This window comes from Zonotrichia leucophrys, chromosome 7 (assembly GCF_028769735.1).
Source record: "Zonotrichia leucophrys gambelii isolate GWCS_2022_RI chromosome 7, RI_Zleu_2.0, whole genome shotgun sequence".
Lineage (NCBI taxonomy): Eukaryota > Metazoa > Chordata > Aves > Passeriformes > Passerellidae > Zonotrichia > Zonotrichia leucophrys.
In genome coordinates this window covers 15,442,411-15,465,854 of record NC_088177.1, presented here as the reverse complement: position 1 = coordinate 15,465,854, position 23,444 = coordinate 15,442,411, and the positions used below count along the sequence as shown (strand labels likewise).

Below are 23,444 nucleotides of genomic sequence, written 5' to 3'. Positions count from 1 at the left end.
ATCTCAATTCAAACAAACAAAAAAATAATCCATGCCACTGAGTGTAGGGACCTCGTTGACAGAATTCTTTTCTCAAGTACACAAGCTACAGAGCAGAGTCTTGAGGTGAAGGAAGACAGCAGAGGGTAGCAATCACATCAGACACAAGGAATTTTAGTTACTGACCTTCCAAACAAGTCTACTCTCAAAGCTGCAAGGAAATACCATCTTTAAGAATGTAGCAAATCGTTACAATGCCCAAGGCCATGCTCAGGGTGCTAGTGGTTGCTATTTGGGTGCCAAACTCTCTAAACCTTCTGTCTGAGAGGCCACACCAGCGAGCGAGCAGTTCTGATGACACCAAATCACCACACACATCCACACACACACTCACCCATACCCACCCACAAAAGGAGACCTGGGCTGCACCTGAGATTTCCACGTCAGGCCAGGCCTGCCTACAGCACTCAATGCACAACTTTCAGACACACAGCTCTCACCACTCAGCAAGAAGTGCCCATACATGAAGTATACCCTGTAAACACATCTTGTCAAAGGTGTAGGAATAGGGGAGGAAGCCCAGTTCCACTCAGGCTGTTTTACCTCGTGGAGGGTGAGATGCTTGCCATCCTTTCTTTTCGAGTCAAATCTGCCATATATTGCACTGTACTTCCTGATCTCCTCCTCTTTGTGAGGGTCATCGTCACTCATCTCAAAGATGTGACCAATCATCTTTGCCAGTTTCTTATTTGTTTTCAGTAACTCCTTGACTTCATTGGAGTCACTTTTGGGCAGGGAGGGCACCATACGTTCTACACACTCAGCGACTGACAGAGCAGCAGCAGCATCCAGGGTCTCGCTGTTTTCCTTTGGTGAGGCTGGAGAGCCAAGGTCAGCTGGGGAAAGGCTGTGCTCACTCTCTGTGGTGTGGTGTCCTTGCCAGAGCCTGGGCTCGCTGCTGCTCTGCAGTGATAAGCTCCCCACATCAGATTTGCTCGTGCCCACGCTCTGCACGCACGTCGTGGCAGCGCATTTCGGAATCTTCAGGTGAGGCTCTCTGGTGCTGCTGTTCCTCTCGTAACTGCTGCAGGATATCCCCAGCCACGCAGGAGAGCCTTCTGGCAGCTTATATATTGGAATGCTGCTGACTGGTAGGGAGGTGAGAGGCTGGTTAAAAAGGCCAGGGTTTGTGACCCAGTCCCTCAAGGCCTTCTGCAGCCGTCGGACATGAAGCGGCTTGCTAGCCATGCCCACAAGAGCCATTATCTCCAAAAACTCCTCTTCACCTGCTTCACAGAGCTGCTGGACATCATCACCACCCTGCTGAATGAAGGCATCAAAGTAGAACAAGAGATTTGCTTTCTGTAGTATTCGATAGAGCTGCAGTTCTCCAAGGGTTCTGGGCAGAGCTGACGCCATCACGGCCGACAGAACCTGCAAGCAGTAAGAACAGAGACAAGATGAGCACCAAAGCACCGACATCCCGATGTGCTGTCCCACCACCCAGCTTTGCACAAGGCTGTCAACTCAGAGGACAGCCTTTCTTTCTCTCATTACAACAACACCCACAGAAATAATTAAGGGGCAAAAGCTCTATTTTTTTACTTGTTAACTTAATGAAAACATTTTTGAAAGAAACCAAATCAGCAGATAGTTGTGATGCACCTAAAAAAACCCATGATTCAAACACAAAGCTGGCTTGTTTTCAACATTCCTACTTCATGTTTGTTCCCAAGAATGTCAGCCAATATAACTCACAGATTCTACTCTATTCTCTTTTGTATCTTAAGATCAAAACGATCACAAAACACATTCTGAACAATTACAGAATAGTTGATTCCCTGAAGAAAAAAAAAAAATCTCATCAGTTTCAATTTTTCTTAATTGTCGCATCATTTTCCCCCTATAGAAGGTATGGAGGACTGTAAAAGGAAAACAAAGAAGAAAAGTGCTTCACAGAATCCCAGCGGATTTATCAGGTTGGGTCACTAAAAGAGTGTTTAAGAATCAAGTATTTCTACAGTTTTACCTGTTCACATAAAAGGGATCTAATGCCTCTGCTGATCTTAATTGTGGCATCAACAGCTGCAGACAAAGCTAAAATACTGATGGATTCCAACACATATAGTTTAAAAACCTTAGTTTGAATTCACCTGCCTGTTTCATTTGCCAACAAGGCTCCCTGTCATTGACACTTGAGACATGAAATACCACTCAGCAATACAGCAATTGTGCTTAAAGGCTCCCAACAGACAGATCTCTGCAGTGTTCAGCTCTTACAGCAGCAAGAAAAAACATGTGCACAAGTTTCAACTTCATAAACCCCTTATCCAGTTACAGCACAACTAATAAACTCCTCAGAGAATCCTAGGATCTCACACACACACCTCTTCACTCTGTGGTGGCTTTCACAGAAACAAGCAGATAATTTCCAGTATTACTGTATTACACTAAACCACCAATCAATAAGGTCTAAAGCATGTAATTTATAGTTGGTTGAGAAAGTAAAGAACTAAAACACTGAGCAGGTCTGCTAACATTGCTCTGGCTTTACTATTACACTGGACTTGAAAAAACACACAGTAGTAACCTAAAAAACAACACCTACAGAAAGATTTGCACACACTAGGGAAAAAGTATTTTAATACTGTGCAACTCCCCTTCCTCCAAAACTGCAATGCAAGCAAATACATTTGCTATGGGGCATTGGGAGACTGATTATCAAAAGTAAAAGTCAGAAATTATTTTTACAGTACATGCTTTTTCATATTGTAAAACATGAAAAATATTGTTAAAAATGGTTTGGTTATTTTTGTGGTTCTTTCACAACATAAGCCTTTTCTTCAGCAAGTCAAACACACAGACAAAACAAGCAGAGCCCAACCTCTATTCAGGAGGCATCTGGAAGACCAGGCTTTTGCTGCAAAATTCTGATTTAACTCTACTAGAGAAAAATAAAATCAGGAGGCCAAGAGAAACTTCCCAGAAATGTATGTGGCAGCAACAGGATACTGACAGTCAATCTCTTCAGGAAGAGAGATGAAGCCCAGGGGAAATAAAAAAAAGACTCAAAACATACAAAACCCTCAAACCACCAGCTGAACTTATCATTCCTGGTATGTGTGCCAGTACGTGTAAAGCAGAAGGGCAGTAATAGCAGTTCAGATTCAAAGAGCTACCTCAAGGAGCTGCTGGTGAGCTTAAGAGCTAATAAACTACACACTTAGGAACTCAGGGTGAAACTGTAAATATTTAAGAGTTACATATTTTAGAAATACAGTTTGGCTTTCGGAAAGAATAGGTAACTGCAGGATATCAACCAAGTACTGTCAACACTCAAAGATACAAGAAACAAGGAAAGTGAAGAAAATCACTTAAAGGTAACTCTTTACAGGGCACAGAATTCACTGTTGTAAAAAGTGCCATTATTTCACTGAATTTCTTAGAAAAATCCTCCCATTCTTAACAAAATTTGTCAAGATAAACAAAATTAACAGCTTATGGTTTAGTGGCATTCCAGTAAAATATTCCTACCCTCCCATTTCAAATGATGCTGACTTTTCACCATCAATACCACAAATTAACTTATATAACTTCTAAAAGAAGGCCCATTTCCTCTGAAAGTTATTCATCTTAGCACAAAATCTACATAAATCTACATAAATGGACTTTGTGCAGAGAGCTAAATTGAATCTTGGGAGGACGGTGGCAGCAGAATTACACACAGCCCAAGAGCTCCAGGCAAGCCATGGAACTGAACTCATTTTTCCAGCCCACAGGCTGGAAGAGCAGCACCAGTCCATGAGCAGCCTTTACCCAGAGGCTTCTAATCAACAAATCTCCTCATGACAGATAAAAGTGGATTAATATGTACTATGGAGGCACCAGCAAAGAGTCCACGGTTCAGACTGCGTTGAGATTTGCATTTAAAGCAAGACTGAAATCCCTTTGTTTCATACTTTAAAGACCCATTCTGTTTTTCAAATTCAGCGCAGTAACTCCTGAGAGGGCTGAGCAATTTTTCCACGTACGAGTGCTACCGATTTCTGCAGAGAAGGCATTTTCCAACACTCCTCCTTTTAACCTGTCTTCTCCTTGCATTAAACAGAGCTCCTCCAGCACTCACCTCAACGCCATCCCAAGTTATTTCTGAACTGTCCCAAGGGGAAGGCTCCCTCCCCTTTCCGAGACTCTCCCGACAGAGCGCTCTGGTCCCTGCTTCGCCTCGCTCCCAGCCCACAAAGCCCGGGAAGCAGCTCTGCTAGTCCACCTGCAGGAGTAAGTGAGGCCTGGGAAGAGGACAAGCAACGAGCAAGGAGCGCTGAGAGAGCAGCACAGCACTGCCTGAGCCCGAGGAGGCTGTGAGCCCCAAGGACACCTGGCACTGCTGCTGCTGGCCCTGCTCAGCTGGCCGGCTACGCAAAGCCTCAGCACACCCACTCAAGTCTCAGCGCCCCACATCTTCCAGGTGACCTTTAAGCTGCATCTCAGAGCCCTGAAACTCTGCTTTCCACCACTGTTCTCATTTCTTAGCGCACTGGGCACTGTGCTTTTGGGGCAAAGGGTGAGCACGAGAAGAGGTTACACAATGAGAAGGCACAGGGAGAGCTCACAGCCAGGACATTTGTGTTGCTCCTCACCAGGAAGAGCATCTTGGATAAGACCCTGGGGCACCGTGTGTGATCCTCCTCTTCTGCAGCCTGCTCGATAAGTCTTAGGCTGTCTAATCTGTGATCCCAAACCAGCCTGGTTCAGGAGTAACAGCCTGGTCATGTCCTCTGGCAAATCCTAAGAAGGCAGCCACAACGATCTGCTGCCTCAGGAGTGAGTAGGTACATCGGACACAACGGCAAACCCTTTCTCCAGCAAGAGGCAGGAATGCAAAGCTGGCACGGGGAGGTCTACAGGAATAAATGAACACAGCCACAGCACTTCAGCCACTACTTCTCCCTCTTCTTTGCTTGCTGTCCATACCAGTGAGAAGAGTCAGAACACACAGGGAAAAGCAGCCTTCTCTTACATTTTTCACATATAGAACAAAGAAGCCAGAAAACTCCCCACAGAAGACAAAGCTGTTTAAAAAAAACACAAGGCTGCATACGGTTATAGCCTTGGGAGAACCAGGAAATCACAAGTTAGATTTTCACTCAGCCTTTGCAACCCACAACCATGCATTCTGATTTTCCACATTACCTCATTCACATCCACAGCCCATCACCCTACACGCCATGCCCTCCTCTCCAAACACTGGCTGTCACCTTAACTCTGACCACAAACATAACTCCTGGGAAAAAGGAAAACAAAAACCACAGAGACACCACAGAGCGCTCTTAAATATTTGTAAACAGCTAGTGCAGGAATCACAACCTATTCCTGCTCCCTCTATCAAGACAGCGGGGCAGCGGCAGCCCCGCTCGGCATCCTGAACCAGGGGAAAGCACCGGTTCCGTGCCCGGAGCCGCACACACTTCCCGGAGGGGGCAGGAAGATGCGCGGCTCAAGTAGGCAGGTGCTGGATGTGGGTGAAGCACCGGGAGAAGGAAAACTCGGGAGCTGTGGGATGTACGCATGGGACAAGGGCTTCCTGAGCAGCTTTCCTGCTTTTTAATGCTGCACGGGAAGTAAAAGCAAGCGAGCGACGCGAACCGATTGTAGAGATTTTATTTCAGGTGAATTCTAATTGAGCTGTCACCAATTAAATTAGGAATACAAGGAGAAAGTGTGAAACATCACATCCCTGTATTTTAGGCAAAAGTGATTATTTCATAATGTATCTTGATGACTTTGGGCGTTTTGAAAAGTCTCTGAAGACAAACTGGGTTTGGGTTTGAGAGCTGGCTGCTTTGCATATTCATTACATTTCTGCAGCGTTTCCAAAGGACTTTTAGCAGGAGGAGAAAATTACATGTAGCTGCAGAAGAGAGACTTCGCAAATTAAATAGTCTAGTCTAGCTCTGAGATGTGCCAAAATACAGCCGATGAGTGAGCTCCGCGTTTACGTACAAACCCGCACCTCGCCTCAACTAATGAGAAACTCGAAACGTGCAAAAACACCCTTCGCGTAAGGACGAGACGAGCGCACAAATACCTCCAGAGCAGGGTCCCGCACCGAGGGATGGAGCTCCCGGCAAGGAAACCCTGGCGGCGGGCACGGACGGGCAGCCGCGGTCCCCGCACAAAGTTCGCGGCCGCCGAGCCCGGTGTCAGGAACCTTCCCGGGGCGCCTTCTCCGTCGGGGCTGCCCCGCGGGGCGCCGCCGCTCCCGCACAACCGCTGCCGTCCGCGCCGGGGAGAGGCGCGGCCCCGCAGAGCCCGGGGGGCGCCCGGAGCCCCGCCGCCCCTGCCCGGGACCCCGCCGGAGCAGCGCCCGCCGCCGGGGCGCCGCCTCCGCCCGGCCCGGCCGCGCCGTCCCGCCCGCCGCCCCCGCCCCGCGGCGCACACGGCGGGGACGCTTCTGCACTTTCCTCCCACTCGCCCGTCCCCCCCGCGCCGGATTTCTCCGGGAAGCACCCACGCACGACCCGCCCGCTCCTTCCGGCCGTGCCCCGCGGCGCCGGGGCCGCGCTGCCCGCGCCCCCCGGCCGCCCCGCACGTACTCTGCAGTTGGCCGCCGCCGCCGGCTGCCCGGGGCTCCCCTCGGTGCCGTCCCGGGGCCGCAGACTCAGCCCCGCCGAAGTTCCTGCCCGCGCCCCCCCCGCCCAGGCTCCTCCTTTCCCATCGACGGGGCGGGTGGGCGAGCCTGTCCCCGTCCCCGCCACCGCCTCGCTGCCGCCGCCACCGCCGGGGGGGCGCGCGGCCGCCCCGCCGCACCTCGCCTCGTCGCGGCCGCGCCTTCGCCGTGCGCGGGGGCCGAGCGGGCGGCAGGGAGGGAAGGAAGGAGGGGAAGGGAGGGGAGGGAGGGAAGGAGGGGAAGGGAGGGGAGGGAGGGAGCGGCCCCCGCCCCCCCGCTCGCCGCCCCCTCCCGCGCGGTCACATGGGGAGAGCCCGCGCGCGCTCCGCCACCCGCCCACGCGCGGCCGCCGCGTGACGCAGCGCCCGGCGGGGGCGGCACCGGCAGCGGCAGCGCCCCCCAGCGGCCGGAGCGCGCCGGGGCCGCGGCCGCGACCCCCCCGCGCCGCCCCCGCGGGAACTGCGCGGATCCCCACGGGCCTGCCTCGGGAAAACAGCCCGGGAACCGCGCCGAGCCGCCCTGGCGGCCGGGCACACCGCTGAGTGAAAGGGCCGGCCTGGGGTGCGACACGCAGAAACCGGTGCGAAAGTACCAAGTGGCAATTGGAACGAGGAGAAACGGAGCGTGTAGTTGTTTTACTGATGGAGAATTGGTTAAACGATAAGTTTTTAAGTAATGTTTCAGTGATAAAATTAGGTAATGTTTCAGTGATAAAATTAAGTAATAAGTAATAAATTAACTCATATTTAGTGCCGATAACAACAGAAGAAAAAAACATTATGTGTAGAAAAAAATAGCGAGTGAGGAGAAAAAAAGCCTCAATAAAATAAGCTTGTCCTGTAGGCAACGTCCAGTCCCACCTAGAGCTGGGAATACCTTTCACACAGGGTTTCCTTTCCTTTTCCCTTGCTTTCTCATCCATACCTTGGCTGTTTGTCTGAGCAGGGTCAGGCCGGGCAGGAGGCAGAGTGATGACCTGGCTCCTTGGTGAACAGCTCTAAACAAAACCAAATTTCTCCTTCAGTTTTTTCCAATAGAAGGCTGACGCTTTGTACATCTATGTCACATCACTGTCACTAAAACTAAATAAAAGAGTCCAAAAATTAATAAATTACCTAGGAACAAAGTCTGAAAAAGTTCTAAGCATGCAGGATGCTGGGGAAACGCAAGCACCCTTTTTTCCATACCCTTTTCCTTTTGTACCACCCAAGCTCTCAGAACTTGCACGGGCTATTTCCCAGTTTCCCGGCGGTGCTGGGCGCGCTGGCAGCGGGGCAGGGCGCGGGTGGGTGTCACACAGGAGCCCTCTGTGTGTCCCCGGCTTGCCCACGCAGGCACGGCTGCTCGGGTGGGCGGCTGGCGGGAGCTCCGTCTGCGCCACTCCCCAGCCTGCTGGCAGGGCCCGGCCCCAAATCAGCGCTTGCCCAATCCGAAATCACCCCGCGGATGAAGCTGGCTGCACAAAAGGGATGATGCCTGGGGGAAAACAGCCTGGAGGAACGGGCAGCACCTGCCCCAGAGCCCCTCTGCAGAGCAGTGTCGGTCAGCACAGCTTGTCCCCAGAACTGGAGTGACTGGGGCTGTCTATCTTTGGGGTGTGATCCCAAAGATCCCAGTATCCCAGCAGGGCAGATGAGGAGGCAGAGGCAGCTCTTCTCCCTGGCATGCTGTGGTTCCCATGAGAAAACTCCATTGCGCATTGCCCAGCAAAACCACAAAAATGTTCACAGCACTGCCTCCCCTCCACCCACTCAAAATGTTTTTGCATACGCCTCTAGGCACTACAATCATGGTAATTAAAGCTGTAAAATATTATTAGTATCACACTTCTATAGACTTTCCGTCCTAAATGCTTTATAGACCATGCTACAGAAATTCAGCCACTCCTGTAGAAAAGGAGCAGGAACAATGCACATCAAGGTGGAAAGCCAAATTTTAACCAGGGGTGCTCAACACTAATCCCTTCTCCCACAAGAAGCTCCTGGACATTGCTGAAGTCCACCCAGGGCAGTGCTGTGATGCAGGGACAGTGCATGCCTGGGGCTGTGAGAATCCTAGTGATAGGGAGACTAACACCACTGCTCCAGGAGCATCCCAATGGATTTGTGGAGATTCTCACAGCACTTAGCTCTGCTTCCAGGGGCTGCTAGTGAGTGAGGTCTAACTCAGCCCTGCCCTGGGCTACTGAATATATCAAGGCAGGTGTAGAAAGGATTGAACAGACTATAGTCTCCACTGCAGTGTGTCCTTAGGAACAGCAGCATATCTGCTCCAGTCTGGCATCTCACTCTGGGGAAGAGGAATAGGACAAACGTGCTCTGCCATCTCCCTTCACCAGCAGATCTGAGAATGCTGGGCAAAAAGCCAGTGGCAGCCAACAAATTGAGATTTCCCCAGCAAAAAAAAAAGCAGCAAAGTGTTTCTAAAGTGTTTTTTAGCACTGTCCTATCATTAACATTCAAACACTTTCCTGTCTAGGTACTGTTTCTGCTTACATCCCACAGAGGACACACAAGCTCTGAGTCTGCTCCCTCTCCCACATGTCCTGACATCTGGAGGTAGAAGTGTCCTTCAGATGTTGCCCTGCACAAATGGGAAGGGAGGGATGAACAGAGTTGTGTTAATTTTATAGCTGTTCCATTCAGTATTGAAATGGTTGTAGTGTACTGAGAGTACAGGTAGGTAAAAGCAAAAACTTGTAACACTAAGTGAAAAAAACACAAGAAAAGATGAAGGTGACAGAATTCCACTTCTATTTCTGATCTCCTTTCCTTCCAAAAATGCTTACAAGCTAGGGAATAAATGCCAAAATTGAATGCCCTTACCTAGTGTGGACTGCCTAGTCTGATCTTCATGACAGACTAGTCCTACAGAATGCTGGAAAGTTTGTGATGAACCATTCCAGTGTAATGTATAAAGAGCACCCTTGCACCCACATAAACCCACCCAACCTTCTACTTATGCTTGTTCTACCACCATGCTAAGGTACCTGAGTGGGAATCATTACAATTCTGGCCAATTCCACGGAGTGATTTGGTCCCTGGGGACCTCCAAAGAGCAAGGAATGGGTTCACCTGCGGCGCACACAGGCTGCCAGGCAGACGCAATCTGCCGCTCCTCCAGGACTCCCTGCAGCCAGTGCTGCTCAGGCAGCCTGCCCCAGCAGGCATGGAACATGGAACATGCCCTGCCATGGAGCATTTGCAAGGCTGAGCTGAGCAGGGTGGGGAGGTGGAGGGTTAGGGAGGGGGAAGCCAGAGATGTGCCATCACTTCCAGGGAGCCGGAGGCAGCTCCGCAGAAGCGGCTCCGTCCTTCCCCACCCAGCACAAAGACCTGACTGGTGCAGCCTGACACACTGATGTTCTGTCTGATTAAAGGAAAAAGAGATTGGAATCACACATGGCACAGGGACACTTTCATAATGTACAGAAGAAGTCTGCAGATGATCAGTTCTCTGTTTCCTCAGATTCCCCAGATTGCGAGATTGATGAGAATCTGAGTAGGGTACAAGCGCTACAGAATCAAAGGGAAAGGAAAAAAAACCCCATCAGCAGTGAGCAATTATACTCAAGGAGACAAGACAGTAAGTCGGACCCAGAGGCAACTCCAAGGCTGCCAACACAGCAGCTGGTATTGCAGAACATCCCCGTGGTCGGTCCCAACCTCCCCGACTGCCACTGGAGGAGTGGAGGGGTGCTGGAGCACAGGAGCACAGTGCAGGGGTGTGGGTACAACCCTGCCCCAGTTTGTTCTCCTCCCAGCAGGTCACAGCTGCTGGCTGGGGCACAACACACACAAATACTGCTGAAAATGCATGTTGAAGCATATTTCTCAGGGAGGCTATTAATACCTGGGAAGAAAACACTGGAATTGCTTGCTGTTAATAGAGAAGAATGCATTGCATAAAAGAGAAATTTCATGAGCTGTCATTGAGAAGGCTGCAGGATCTAGTGGCTGTACCGTGTAGCTGGGGACAGAGACAGCTGCATTCCCTTTCTAGCTCTTCTTTGCTGACACTGGACAAGTTATTTCACCTTGCAGCACCTCAGTTTCCCCATCTGGATATTAGGATAATGATTCGACTGCTTCCTCAGTGAAGCAATGTTAGATCTGCTGATGAAGAGGGTCAGAGGGAAGCATTATTATTTAGCATCATAAATATTCATGCCATTGTGCAATGGGCAGGACTTGCTGAACAGACAACAGCCCTTGTTAGAGATCAGAAAGTTTACAGTCTCTCATACACTGCACCTATAAATCCATCCAATGCAACAAAGAACAAATATGGAGATGCATATATTTTTGGCAGCTACACCATCTGACTGAATGCATGGTTGGGAAAAGAGTATTGAAGAAGAGTTTGCATGCTTGGAGAATATAAATTTGAAAGTGGCTTCAAATTAAGAGGAGAGTACCCCAGACACACAGAGGGGCTGCACAGAATCAGGTGGAGAGTCCAGGAAAAAAAAGGTATCCAAACTTGATAGGATGGTGCAAGCTAGGAGAGTAGGGTCAGGGCTGAGTGGCAGAGGAAGTTATCTCATCAACATGGCAAGTGATATCTTTCTATTGATTTTCAAATGAATAGATTTTATGGCCAGGAGCGACTGTTTAAAATCGTAAATCATCATAATCTCACCTCTTGTACCCTGGAGATCAAAGAACTTCATCTAGTCATTTGAATTACATTAATCCTATGTAAATAAAACAGTGCACTAATTATAATCAGTTGGAAGATACAGATGCATCACAAAGACCTATAAGCATACAGGTAATGCAAAAAGACTTTGATGAAACCTAGCCTTTACTCTTCCCCAAAACAGGCAGAAACCTGGAACTTACTCCATTTTAGGGTTGTGCCTGTGTGATATTTTGGTTTCAGCAGCTTGGGAAACACAGGTCCTGCTGCCATTCTCCCTGGAGGCACAGATCCCAGTGCTTCCTCAGCTGGAGGCAGAGCAGGGCTGCACCAGGGGCAGCTCACGGCCACTCTGGCACTGCTTGTGTGGCCACCACGCAGCCCCAAGGGCCAGAAGGTGCTGGCACACACTGTACTTCAGTGTCACCTGAAGCAGAGCTGGGAAATGTGTTGAAACAGGGAGCTCCAGAACTGAACATCTTCACAGCTTCAGCCTGTGTCTGACAAAGAGCTTCGTCTGAAAAGCACGGGGAGGAGAAGGAGGAACAACTCCTGAGAAGCCAAAATGTACTATTTCAACACTTTCAAAATAGCAGGGCTGAACTTTTTATTTTGAAATGACCTGCTTCTGATAAAAAAACACTCAAAAATGTTAAAACAATATTTAAAAAAAAACAACTGGGAAAAAATTGCTTTTGAGAGCTCAGCATGCTGAGTACTGTGGTGATGCTGGAATCATCATTTTGGCTCGGACTCACTGCTTTAGTCAAACAAAAATTACAGACAGAAACACAGTAATAGTGCTTGTGACAGTTTGACTTCTGTGCCTTTCAGCCATAATCCAAAAGGCAATTATTTGCCCAGTCCTAATAGAGATCAAGTGAGAGGGGTGAAAAAAAATAATGGGAGGGGGGAATACACTGTCTGTGAGCACACACCTAGTGGTAGTTTTGCTAGGGTGAGGCTTGTAAGAGACCTCTAAGAGGTGACCAGCTGGCACCAAAGGACTCAGGACCCTTTCTGGGTGGTTACCATGCTGCTGACTGCCACCCCTCCCTCTCCAGCCCCATCCCACATGCCAAGCAAAGCAATCCAGCCACCCCAACACAAGCAAGCAAGCCAGTGAAAGCTACCAACCCCAAAACTCAGGTGTGCAATGAGGGGAGCATAAAGCCACCCTCTGAGCCCCTGGGTATTGCCCAGGCATCACTCAGGATCCTCCTTCAGGGCAAAACTGGTTTGTTATTTAATTCTTGGTCTGTAAATCCAGTGAGGGGATGCTGGGAGCCAGCAGCTGGTGAGCGACAGCACACACAGCTCTGCACCCCCACAGTGGGAGTTTGGCCTCGCAGCAGGCACTCAGATCTCATCAGGAGCCCAAGGGGCTTTGCAGTTTGGGACTTTAATCTTTTAATCTGGCTCTCTCTCTCCTGCTGCTGGTGGGCGTGGTGCGTGCAGCGGTGGGTGAACCCTCCGGTGCCTCTCCCTCCCTTGCTGTGGATCCATCCATGCTGTGGATCCACGTTTAGGACAAGAAATGGAAACCAAGACTGAGGGTGCAAGAGGCCAAGGCATCAGCTCAGGGAAAGGGCTTTCAGCACATGGGTGACAAGGCAGCCCAGTTTTCCTGGAGACAAGGCAAGTCAAGACCAGATAGCAGAGGTCTCCATGATGTGAAGGTGGAGACGTGAGCACCAGGCAATAATTAAAAAATTGTAACCTGGAAATAAAAATACATAAGTGCAAATATGGGGATGTGTTCTTGCAGCTGAGACCAGGCAGCTGTTGGTGCCCTCTGAAATTCCTCCCCCCACTCCCAGAGCAACATTCCAAACACCTCACAGGTGAGCCTGGTGCGTGCTTGCTCTGCAGCTCGGTACAAGCCTTTCACCACTGACATTCAGAGCCAGAGGGCAAAATCTTGATGTTGCAGAGGTCAGGAAGTCTTTCACCACTTACTTTGCCATGGCTAAGTAGACATCTGAATCCATACTGAAGCCTCTTTAAAAAGTAAGCTGGCTTTCAAACATGCCATGCATTTGTATATACAGACCCGAGTACCTGTTAGATGCATGAATTTAAATACTCTGTGCCTCAGTTTATCCATCTCCCACTGGTGTCTGAGGGTTGTTCATACCACAGCATTTTAGGAAGCCAAGCACTGACAAAGAAGCCCAAAGTGTACAGGTGAAAGCCTGCAGGAGAGGGGAGTGATGACTACCCTCCTTTCCCAAGTAAGGAGAAGGCTTCTGTGCCTTCCAGCTCCTCTCTTGGCAGTGATCTGTGTGTAGGCAGTGGTCATAATCAGGAAGTGCCTCCTCCAATTTACAGCTGGTGGTACCACCTGTGCCTTTCCAATTCCAGCCAAAACAACCACCTCCTCAAACCCACTTGTAAGGAAGGGCAGAGGATCCAGCTCTGACAGCTCAGAGGGAAAAGCAAGGCTCAGGTTTAAGTGCTGACATTTTCCCTAGACGTGTACCACTGCCTACCAGCGTTTTCTTTCTTGTAAAAAACAATTACAGTGCCTGCTGAGAGAAGGTGGTCCCACTGTGCCATAGCAGCAAGCAGCTGGTAAGTGATAGGGTAGACATGGGACAACAGGAGAAGGGGAAGACATTCAAATTCAATTTTGCTGGGTCAATGAGCAACCAACGTACTGCCTGTGTGGCAGCTGGAATGGAAGAAAGTGGAGTCATTACTCATCATTTCAAGTCTGTCAAGGATTTACTTTCTGAAAGAAATCAGTGGGTTAGTGACTGCTGGGGAGGCAGGGAACATTTATGTACAACTGAGACAGAGCTGTGTAGATGAGATATGCCTCATTGGTATTATCCTTCTGTCTCCTGTACTGGTTTTTGATTCTCAGGTCCCTCCTTCCACCTTACCCTGGTTGAAGCCATCTCCCTACCAGTGCAGCATCTCAAAAACCAGGTCTGGATTAGCACTCACTGTTTAATCCACTCTGGACCTCAAATGGAGCTCTTTTACCCTGGAAACTGGAAACCCAAGGAAATTTTGAATAACAGAAATTTGTAAGAATTACACCTCTGGTCAGCCAAAACTAATACCAGAAAGGGAAATCTCGCTTTTCCCATCAATGGAACTAACAGCAGGGCTTCCCAGACTTCCATTGATGAGATAGTCTGGACAAAAAGAATGGAGGCCACTACCTTATTAGCTGGCATTCATTCTGGGGGGCCTAATTTTTGTAAAAATGCATCCCTTATGTGAAATATACTGTGTTCCTGCTCTGGTCTCTCTCACAAAACTCCAGTTGACTTCTCTGAAGTGCACAGGGCCAAGAGGCACTTATTTTCAGATTTACTAAATGCCTACATTTCCAGTTAATCTGGAGCTGTGGGTGCCAAAACCTCAAGAGAGTCACTTACCCTCATTGCAAATATCATCTCAGCCTCTCTAATGCCACTGGAAGAGTGCTAACCTTTTGAGAAGACTTAAGGGCACTCTAAAAGCTATATACAGAAAAAAACAAGAAGATCAGAATGAAAGCCAAGAGCTTCTGACATCAGATGTTTCCTTTCAGTGTTTTCTCCTTCTGATTAGCTATTTCTTTTCATGTACATCCCATAGTCTCAAAAAGTTATTTTTGAATTATCTGTTTGCTGCAGATTTCCTGTAGAGGCCCAACCATCTACTCATCTTTGAGAAAGTGCCCTGCTGCTGCTTGGTCCTGCAATTGCTTCCATATGAACCTAAGGCAGGCAGGTTCTCATCTTCCATTTAGATTTTTTTTAATGGATGATGAAAGCAGAAACAATTGAGCCATACAGCTCCCTAAAGCTTTTGATGTTCAGCTTCCCCAGTCGAGCACCATGGCGACACACCAGCACAGGGAACATCCACTGCACAACAACAAAGAAACACACACTTTGCATTTTACACAAAGTGCTCTTCACATGGCAAAACATCTGTCCCAACCTATAAAGCAGGCAGTTTGCTGTCTTTTAAGGCAGCCCTGACTCAATGCCTACAAGTCCCTCTCTTTGGAAAAGAGGGAGTGTTATTTTTTCTGCTAAACTCTGTATCCGTTCATCAAAATCACTGTATTGGTTTTGAAGCATTGAAGAGTTGGATTTGATGATCCTTGTGGGCCCCTTCCAGCTTAGACAGTTTTGTGATTCTGTCCCTGCTGAATTCACACATTCACTCCCAATCCCCTGAATCTGGGGGTGTCTTGCAGCACCAGGGGGTTCTGACCCATCCTGGTGCTACTGACACATAAATAAAACATAAACAAACCATAAATTTTCTTTCTCTAACCCACCAAGACACGTGTGATCACCTCAGATCCTTGCACCAAAGCAACACCCTCTGGGGGAGCTGGGAGCACACAGCACACATCACCAGCTCCAGCAGCTGTCCCCAGTGCCACCAGTGGCCACCTCTGTGGGATCTAGAGTAAGGAGTCCTCTGCTTTCTTCTGTAGCTGCTTCCTTGAGGCAGACCAGCACATTTTGCCTTTTCCTGACATACAGCCTAGGTGGTGGTGCCTTAGAGAGCAGCAGTGACAGCTGGGTGAAAGGGAGCAAAGCCTAGCCTGGTGATCTGTCACAAAGTGACTGCTGGCCAACGCAGACATGTGAGACCTGGGCTTTAGTAACAGGCAAGCAAAAACCAAGCCTGCAGCTTTGCTTTCCTCTGTGCAAGTTGGACATCACTGAGAAAGGTCACATCCAAATAAAATCCCACTGAATACACTGAAATACAGCTGAAATACACACAGAATACAACCTCTTCCAAAGGGTTTGCTAAGAAAACAAAGCAGAAAAGACATGGTCACCTTTGAGTATTGTGTGAATGGCTGCAAAATTGACTCCAATAATCACTTTATAAGCCTTTCTCTTTCCAAAATTCACTGCCATCTTTTCAAAAACAGAACAGTATATGATCTGGTTAAGGTGCTGATCCATCCCAAGGTGATGAATGCTATCAGGGCTGGGAGCTTCATCCCTTACCTAACATTTCCTGTAATTAAACTTTCTGGCTGAACTTTGACGCAGAAAATTTAAATCCAAATAATTAGGCTGAGTTACCTTGAGTTGGTGCATCTTCTTACCTGTTTTGAGAAGTCTTGTAAAACCACCCTCACTGTGGAAGACATTAAAACTGTACACCCACTACCTTCAGGAGCAGGGATAAGTTGGTCTGGTGTTAGCCAAAAGAAACAGCTGGAGATCTAACATGGCCCAGTGTTTTTGACACCAGATGAACTTTTTTTCTTGGTAATGAGCAATTTTGCTCATTCTGCAAGCCTTTTCTACACTGAGATTTATTTTTAGCACTGGCAAAACCTAGCTCATTAACATACACAGAAGATTCTACAGTAAATTAGTATCACTGTTCCTTACAACGTGTGCAATTTTGCAACCTTCCAAAAGTAGGACAGGTTTAATTTTACCTGTTTCAAGGCTTTCACTGACCCTTCACATGTTCTGCTGGAGGGAAGATCAGATGGCAGATCCCACACCGTGCTGGGAAGAAGGAAGAGGCTGAATGCCCAAAGGTTGCCACTGCATTTCTCTTTTCCATTGTCTTTTCTCCAGAGGGAACTGTTTGGAGAGAGGATGAAATCACTGTGGGAAAGAAAAAAATGTGTGAAAAAGGGAACCTGAAAAAGGTAGCAATGAGAGGTCATTAGAAAACTCTTGAACAGTGAGAATGTTTCAGGTTTGTTGAGAAGCAGAACAATTCATCTCTGTACCACGTGCAAAGTCACTGAACTACACTGTTTTCCCTCAGCTAAACACCAGCTTAATCATACATTTTTCAATCATGTAAGCAATTAAAAATAATTGTTTTCCCTCAGCTGGTTGTTTTTTCCCCCACAAAATACTGACAAAAATGGCACATGTTTCTCCTCTTGCTTGAATTTACTTTATTTGTGCCAAAATTAATTTCTGACCTCTAATATATGCTCCAAAAAGTGGTGACTGAAATAGAAAGCAAGACTTTCCATCTGATTAAATGTTTTTATGGTTTATGGTCACACAGGACCCACTGCCTAGTGCTTTCCTGCAATTCCTCCTCTGTGTTTAGAAATGCCTGATCAACAAGGAACACATCTGGGAAGCCCAACCACAGCATTGCAGGGAAAAGAAACTAAAAGGAGAAGGATTTCAGAAGTGACAGGGGCATAAGAGATAAATATGGGGGGAAAAAGTTGGAAGGCCAGCCTAGCACTTACCCACAGCTCCCAGCAGTAGTTCCAGGCAGGATTTGTTCTAGTAATAAAAATACCTGGGGGATACAGGTATCCTAACAGGACAGAAGTGGCAGCACTGGTAGAGCTGAGTTACATAAACACAGTGTCACCTTCTCCCTGCCTCTCTGGGTACAGAGCAGGTTCAGTGGGATCACAAACGGGCAATTTTGTTAGCAGGAGACTTGGGAGCAGATGAAAGCTTGGGTCCACCATCCCCCAACATACCTGCCAGAGAAGCTGAGCTGGTACAGGGTGGGGAAATTAACTGTGCTAGATAAAGGAGTGGTTTTAAAATCTCCTTTTGCCTGGAGCACTGAAGAAACCAAGAGAAGGAATAGCAGCTCTGCAAGGGATGCAGCTGCATGCCACTCCTTTTTGAGGGTGAGCTGTGATAATCCACTCTTGCCTCTTGAAGTCTTCCCCAGGGAATTAGAAGCTGGAGGAAAATTAGGGGGTTTTATTTATTTATTTATTTTCACCAACCCATTGTGCAGCATTCTTTATCTATCATCTAATAACTCTTCTAGCATTCGTAACTTGTGTGATTTCAAGCAGAGGAAAAATGCGATAGGATTTTGCATGACTCATGGGTCTTGTGAAATGCTTTCAAGCAGCTCATCTTTCAAGCTTTTTACTCTGACTGAAGAAGGGTAAAAACCCAAATTTTGTAAAATGGTCTGCACGCCAAGTTTCGGCAAAGCATGCTGATTTTTAAAGGTGATTTTCTTCTGAATATACAAACTATTCTGGAAAATTTGACAAATATCTACCTGATTAAGCCCACAAAGGTGTGTTTGTACATTCTTACATACCTGCCCAGAGCTTCAGGCTTTTATCTTTTTTATGGTTTTTTTTCCCTTCTTTAAAATCAAGGCCAAATTTTCAACTGGCAAAGCAGATCTGCAGATTGGGGTTTGCTGAGCCAATGGGAACTGTTACCTGAAGCTTGCATGGAGTTGCACTGCCCTGCTCTCAGCTCTGCTGCCACTCTCAGGGGTGGGAATCCACACGGGGCCACCAGAAATCTGATTGCCAAAAATCACTCAGCTTTGTTTCTAGTGAGCAACTGCCATATGGATTTCCCTTTCCACTGAGCTCTGCTGTGCCTGAATCCCTTCTCCTACTCCCTTACCTCATTAGAGCTTGTGACAGAAAGGCAGGTCATTGCCTGGAGCTCCTTGAGAAGCAAAGCACAGCTGCAAGCTCCTCGTGCCTTTCCATCAGCACTTTTGTGGCACAGCAGCAATGCTCTGTGCATCACAGGCACTGAGCCTGACTGCTGCTTGCTTCCAAAACCCACTGCACCCTCCCAAGCTGTGTGTCCTCTCCTTTGATCTTTCCATCCATCCCTTTGGTCACCACAACAGGAGCTTTGAGCTTTCTCGTTTTCAAATGCCTGCATTGTTTATGGCATTGCCGACCTCAGCCAAGGCTTGGCAGCTTTCCCTGGGACAGAGAGGCTCTGTGGGGAGGGGATGGACTTGGGAGGCAGCAGGAAAGAGCAGAGACACGTCTCTGAAAGTCATCCTTCAGGGCAACTTCGTGTGTTGGTCACAGCTTTCCTTTCTCAGAGTGACAGGCTTCAAACAGTGACATCTGAAAACCCTTTCCCACGTTAGGGAGAGGTGCTGTGCTGCTGTTCCAAGCAACTCCTCTTACAAGGCTTACTAATAACAACAATTAGGAGTAGTAGTAATAATAATAATAATGGGTCATGGAACAAATTTGGGGTTCTGACTATCATTCAGCAGGGAGTGAAACATATCACAACTGTCTCTTTTAGAAGTGCTGGGAAAACTTGTCATAGTTAAGGATTGAAGTAGCAGGCAGATGTGACATTTAATATCTGAACTGCCATCAGACAGGAAATTGCACGTTAAGTTGCAATGTTATCCAAATTAATAATACTACTAATGAAAGAAATAAAGAAAAAAAGAAGACAGATCTAACAGAAAGCACTGTGTGCTGCAGCCCCTGACACCCAAGGGTGGTTCCTGTACCCCAGCATCCCTCTGGAGCCAGCTCTGTGGCTGGGGATGTGAGCAGGCTTCACATGGGCCTCCTGCACCACTGCATCAAACACACTGCAACCTGCCAGGCCACACCGTGAACCAAAGAAAACCTAAGACCCTTTTCAAACAAATGAAAGGCATCTCTTCTTTCATTTCCCCTAAATGCTTGTCTCTGAAATGTCTTGCTGCATTTGCCTCAGCCTTTCAATGCTGGAAAGGCTGTGGCACAGCAGTGGCAAGCTGTGTGCACTGAGTTCTGGCAGAGCTGGATGGAGCAGGAAGGAAGTTAAAGGGGAAAAAGTTTCACATTTCAATAGACAGAGTCAAATATTTCCTATAATAAGGAAACAGGATTTGACAGAATTTTTTGTGTTTTAAGCTTTTTATACCTCTCTTCATAAAACCTAAGCTCCTTTTCTCCTCCTGCCACAGTGTATCATGCCTCAGATAAAATCCTTTCGAAGAACAACATGCACACACAGTATAATCTGACATTATTCCAGTGCTACAGGGAACATCTTGAACATAATTGCACCACATGGAAGTTGACTTGCTATGAGAAAAACACACAAAAAAGCTTTCAAAACAAATCTGTAAACACATTTATGCTCCCAATAGCCATGATAAATCCAATTAAACAGCCAGGATGTGTGTTACAAACTGTCACTAAAGAAGTTAATGCAGTTTCTGTGGCAGGGAATATTCCATCTCTAAGCAAGAAATCCTAGTTCCAAACTGCCCGAGGGTCATGATTTGTAGTCAAGCCTCACTTGAGAGGACCAATAGCCAAACCAAGACTCTTTAAGCCCAGCTCACCCATATCCCATCCATGCTGGCACTGCATTGAATGACCCTCACTCTGCCTAGTCCTGGTATCACCTTCTCTCGGTGCCATTTAGGCCTTTCAGGGTCTCTTCTTGCCTCTAATACAAAAAAGGTCCTGCAGATCCACGTGCCATGCCCCACACAGTACCAGTCTGACATTCTGCTCCCAATACACTGAAAACTTACAGCTGAAAACAACTGGGGAGGAATTATTTCATCCTGAAACTGAAGAATTTCTTTCCTGAAAGTGCCAGCAGTGAACAAAGCAGGAATGCTGCCTTTGGACTGGGAAGGGCATGGTGTTCTGCAGCATCAGGGAACAAGAGACCCTGACTGAAGAACATCTGGTTCTGAGGAACACCAAACAATCCACAGCAAGGTTTGCACTGGCTACCTGTTAGTCACACTGGAAATATAAATCCTACTAAATCAGAAACAGCACAGTAGCTGTAACACCATTGCTTTGCATCAAAACACTTTAAATGTCATCGGTGTTTCTCATGAGGGAGAAAATTCCATTTGTGAGTGCTCAGAACAAGAGCAGCAGCAGCTGGTCTGCTTCCCCACTGAAAGCTGGTCCCAGCTGCAGCACAACAGTGCAGACGCAGAGGGTTGTGTTCCACAACAGTGCAGACGCAGAGGGTTGTGTTCCACAGCAGTGCAGACGCAGAGGGTTGTGTTCCACAGCAGTGCAGACGCAGAGGGTTGTGTTCCACAACAGTGCAGACCCAGAGGGTTGTGTTCCACAGCAGTGCAGACCCAGAGGGTTGTGTTCCACAGCAGTGCAGACCCAGAGGGTTGAGCTCCACAGCAGTGCAGACCCAGTGTGGAATACCTCAGCACTCAGCCCCACTGCTGGGCATCCCAATCACACATTAGCCACCTAGGTAAGACTTCAGAGCTCAACAGCTCATTATCCTTCAAATAAAGGGAGTCAGTGCACCCAAATATGTTCCTTTCTGCTGGGAAGGGCTCAGGAACACCCCAGGTATTGCTCCCCTGTTCCTGTTTCCCCCCATTTTTAACTTCTGTGCCCACGACAGGTCACCCTTCCACAACCTTCCCATTTTTTTTCTTCAAAGGTTTGAAGCCTCCATTTTTCAGTGGATGTAGCAATGGTCTCTCTCAGGGCTGTGGTGCTATGAGTCACAGCAAAAGAAACTAATATAGCACCTGGCTTGGATGCACAGCTTGGAAGCAAAACCAACAACAGGGAACATTTGCAGAGCAATACATGCCTACAGAACATTGGACAATAATTTAGAGCACTGCAAGTTTTGGCCACTTAGGGATGTTTTAGAAGTTTCTTAATACTCAGCAAGTGGCAATACCCTGTCTTAAGGGATCCTGTGGCCACACACGATCAGCTCAGTGAGCATGGGTGTTTTGGGCTGGAAGATGCTGCTGCTGCTGACAAAGGCAGTGTTGGAATTGGAAGGGCAGGAGGCAGTAGGATGTTTCTGCCCTGGCCTGATGCCAGCAGGAGCTGCTTTTTCCCTGCTGTCTTTGAACACAACTGTGGATATTTTTATCCCTGTCCTCTCTACGTGTGGAAAAGCATCACCCAACATCTTATCTCCCTACAAGGATTATAGACACTTAGATAAAAACAAATTAAGAAATGGACAAGCATTAACTGTGTGATTCCAGCCTGCTGAGTTTATTTGGGCATACAAGCTGCTGAAGCCACACCTGCCTGGCTCAGACACCCTCTGAATGTTTGCAGAGCTGCTGGACACCTTGAGCAATAATGACAAGGCCCAAGGGCTTTATGAGTATTTCCAGGTGTGTCTAAATTGTTTCTGACCTCTTCAGACTGCAGCCTGCTTGGCTCATGGAGCTGGCAGGATCTCCTTGTGTGTTTGCTATTGGAACTCCTTTGAAGCAGGGAACTGTGCTTGCAAGCTCACTCTGGCATGTCTCCACACCAAGGAAGCTTGCTCAGAGCTGGGAGGTGCCAAAGGTCCAAGTCAGCTGGCAAACAACACCTGCCTAGGGATGCTTTCCTTTGGACATGCAGTTCTGAGAACAAACTTAAAGTGTAATGACACAGAAGAAAAGCTCTTTTTCCCAGACCATGCTGGTTTTGAAATTAACAGCTTAAAAAGGTGGGGTTCTTTTCCCCTCAGCAGTGAAAGAAAGTATCCAAGCCAGAAACTCAGTCCCCAGTTAACTTCAACACTTTGACATAAATATTTTATATCCTTTTGCATTCATATCCATAGTATAGAATTGCAAAGGCCAGAGGAATGCTGTGCAATTAAAAAAGCTGAAAGTGCTTGGAAAAGGAGTTTTGACTTTCAGCCTGGAGTCACTCTTGTCCCTGCATCTCTTGTGTATTTTCAGCATTATATACACATATCATCCAGCATCCTAATCCTCCTCCAGGCACCTGTGCCTCAGGTACTGATGCCACAACCTTTGGCAGATTTATTACAACACTGAATGTGGCTCCACATCCAGAGGAAATTGGAGCATGAGACAAGGCTGGTCATGAGTAGATGGCAGGAACCACAAGGACCAGCCCAGCATCACCCCTCACTTTCTGCAGGTGTGCTCACTCCACACTGTGGTAAACCGGACAGCAGATAAACCAGGCTGTCTCCCTGCTTAGCAGGAAGGACGTGTCCTTCCCCAGTCCCAAACAGCCAAGGAGAACTTGCAGCTCTCACCTACACCTTGCCCTGCTAATGGCATGAACTGGGCTCTCCTGCTCTTTCACACTCTGGAGATGTGCCCTGCAGCCAGGAGAAGCCAGATTTTCACACAGGATCAGCAGCAGAGCAATCCCACTGACTCCAACAGAATCAGAGCAGCAGGACACAGAGAGAGAGAGGTGCAAAGCTGTAAAGCCCCTGGACAAGTCCTACTGCAAGGGCATTTGGCAAGTACCTTTGTTGCATTTGGCACCAGATCAGAAAACTAAAGCCTGCTGGTACTTTGAAGAGTAAGCCTCTCTCCTCACCTTGCCACTCTTTCTTTGTGTTATCCTTTCTCATCCTGTCAGAATAGATGCCAGAGCTGGAAACACTCACTTTGTGAAGAGCATGAATCAGGGAGAAGTGACTTTCTTGAAGATTCTCTGGCCACT

General features: G+C 47.8%; 1 protein-coding gene across 6 annotated transcripts in view; it reads right to left on the bottom strand.

Moving 5' to 3' along the window:
• NAB1 (NGFI-A binding protein 1) overlaps positions 1 to 23,444 on the bottom strand; it is a 46,308-nt gene that overhangs the window by 19,105 nt on the left and 3,759 nt on the right. The window contains exons 2-4 of one of the 6 annotated variants that reach the window (XM_064718406.1): positions 17,742 to 17,952; positions 16,713 to 16,887; positions 583 to 1,413 (exon numbers count right to left, since the gene is read on the bottom strand). In XM_064718406.1, the coding sequence (XP_064574476.1) occupies positions 583 to 1,398 (816 nt within the window). In that variant the 5' untranslated portion in view covers positions 1,399 to 1,413; positions 16,713 to 16,887; positions 17,742 to 17,952. Of the gene's footprint in view, positions 1 to 582; positions 1,414 to 6,067; positions 6,237 to 6,575; positions 6,826 to 16,712; positions 16,888 to 17,741; positions 17,953 to 23,444 lie in introns of those variants that run through there. The other 5 variants (XM_064718404.1, XM_064718407.1, XM_064718405.1 and 2 more) reach the window with 5 other exon arrangements.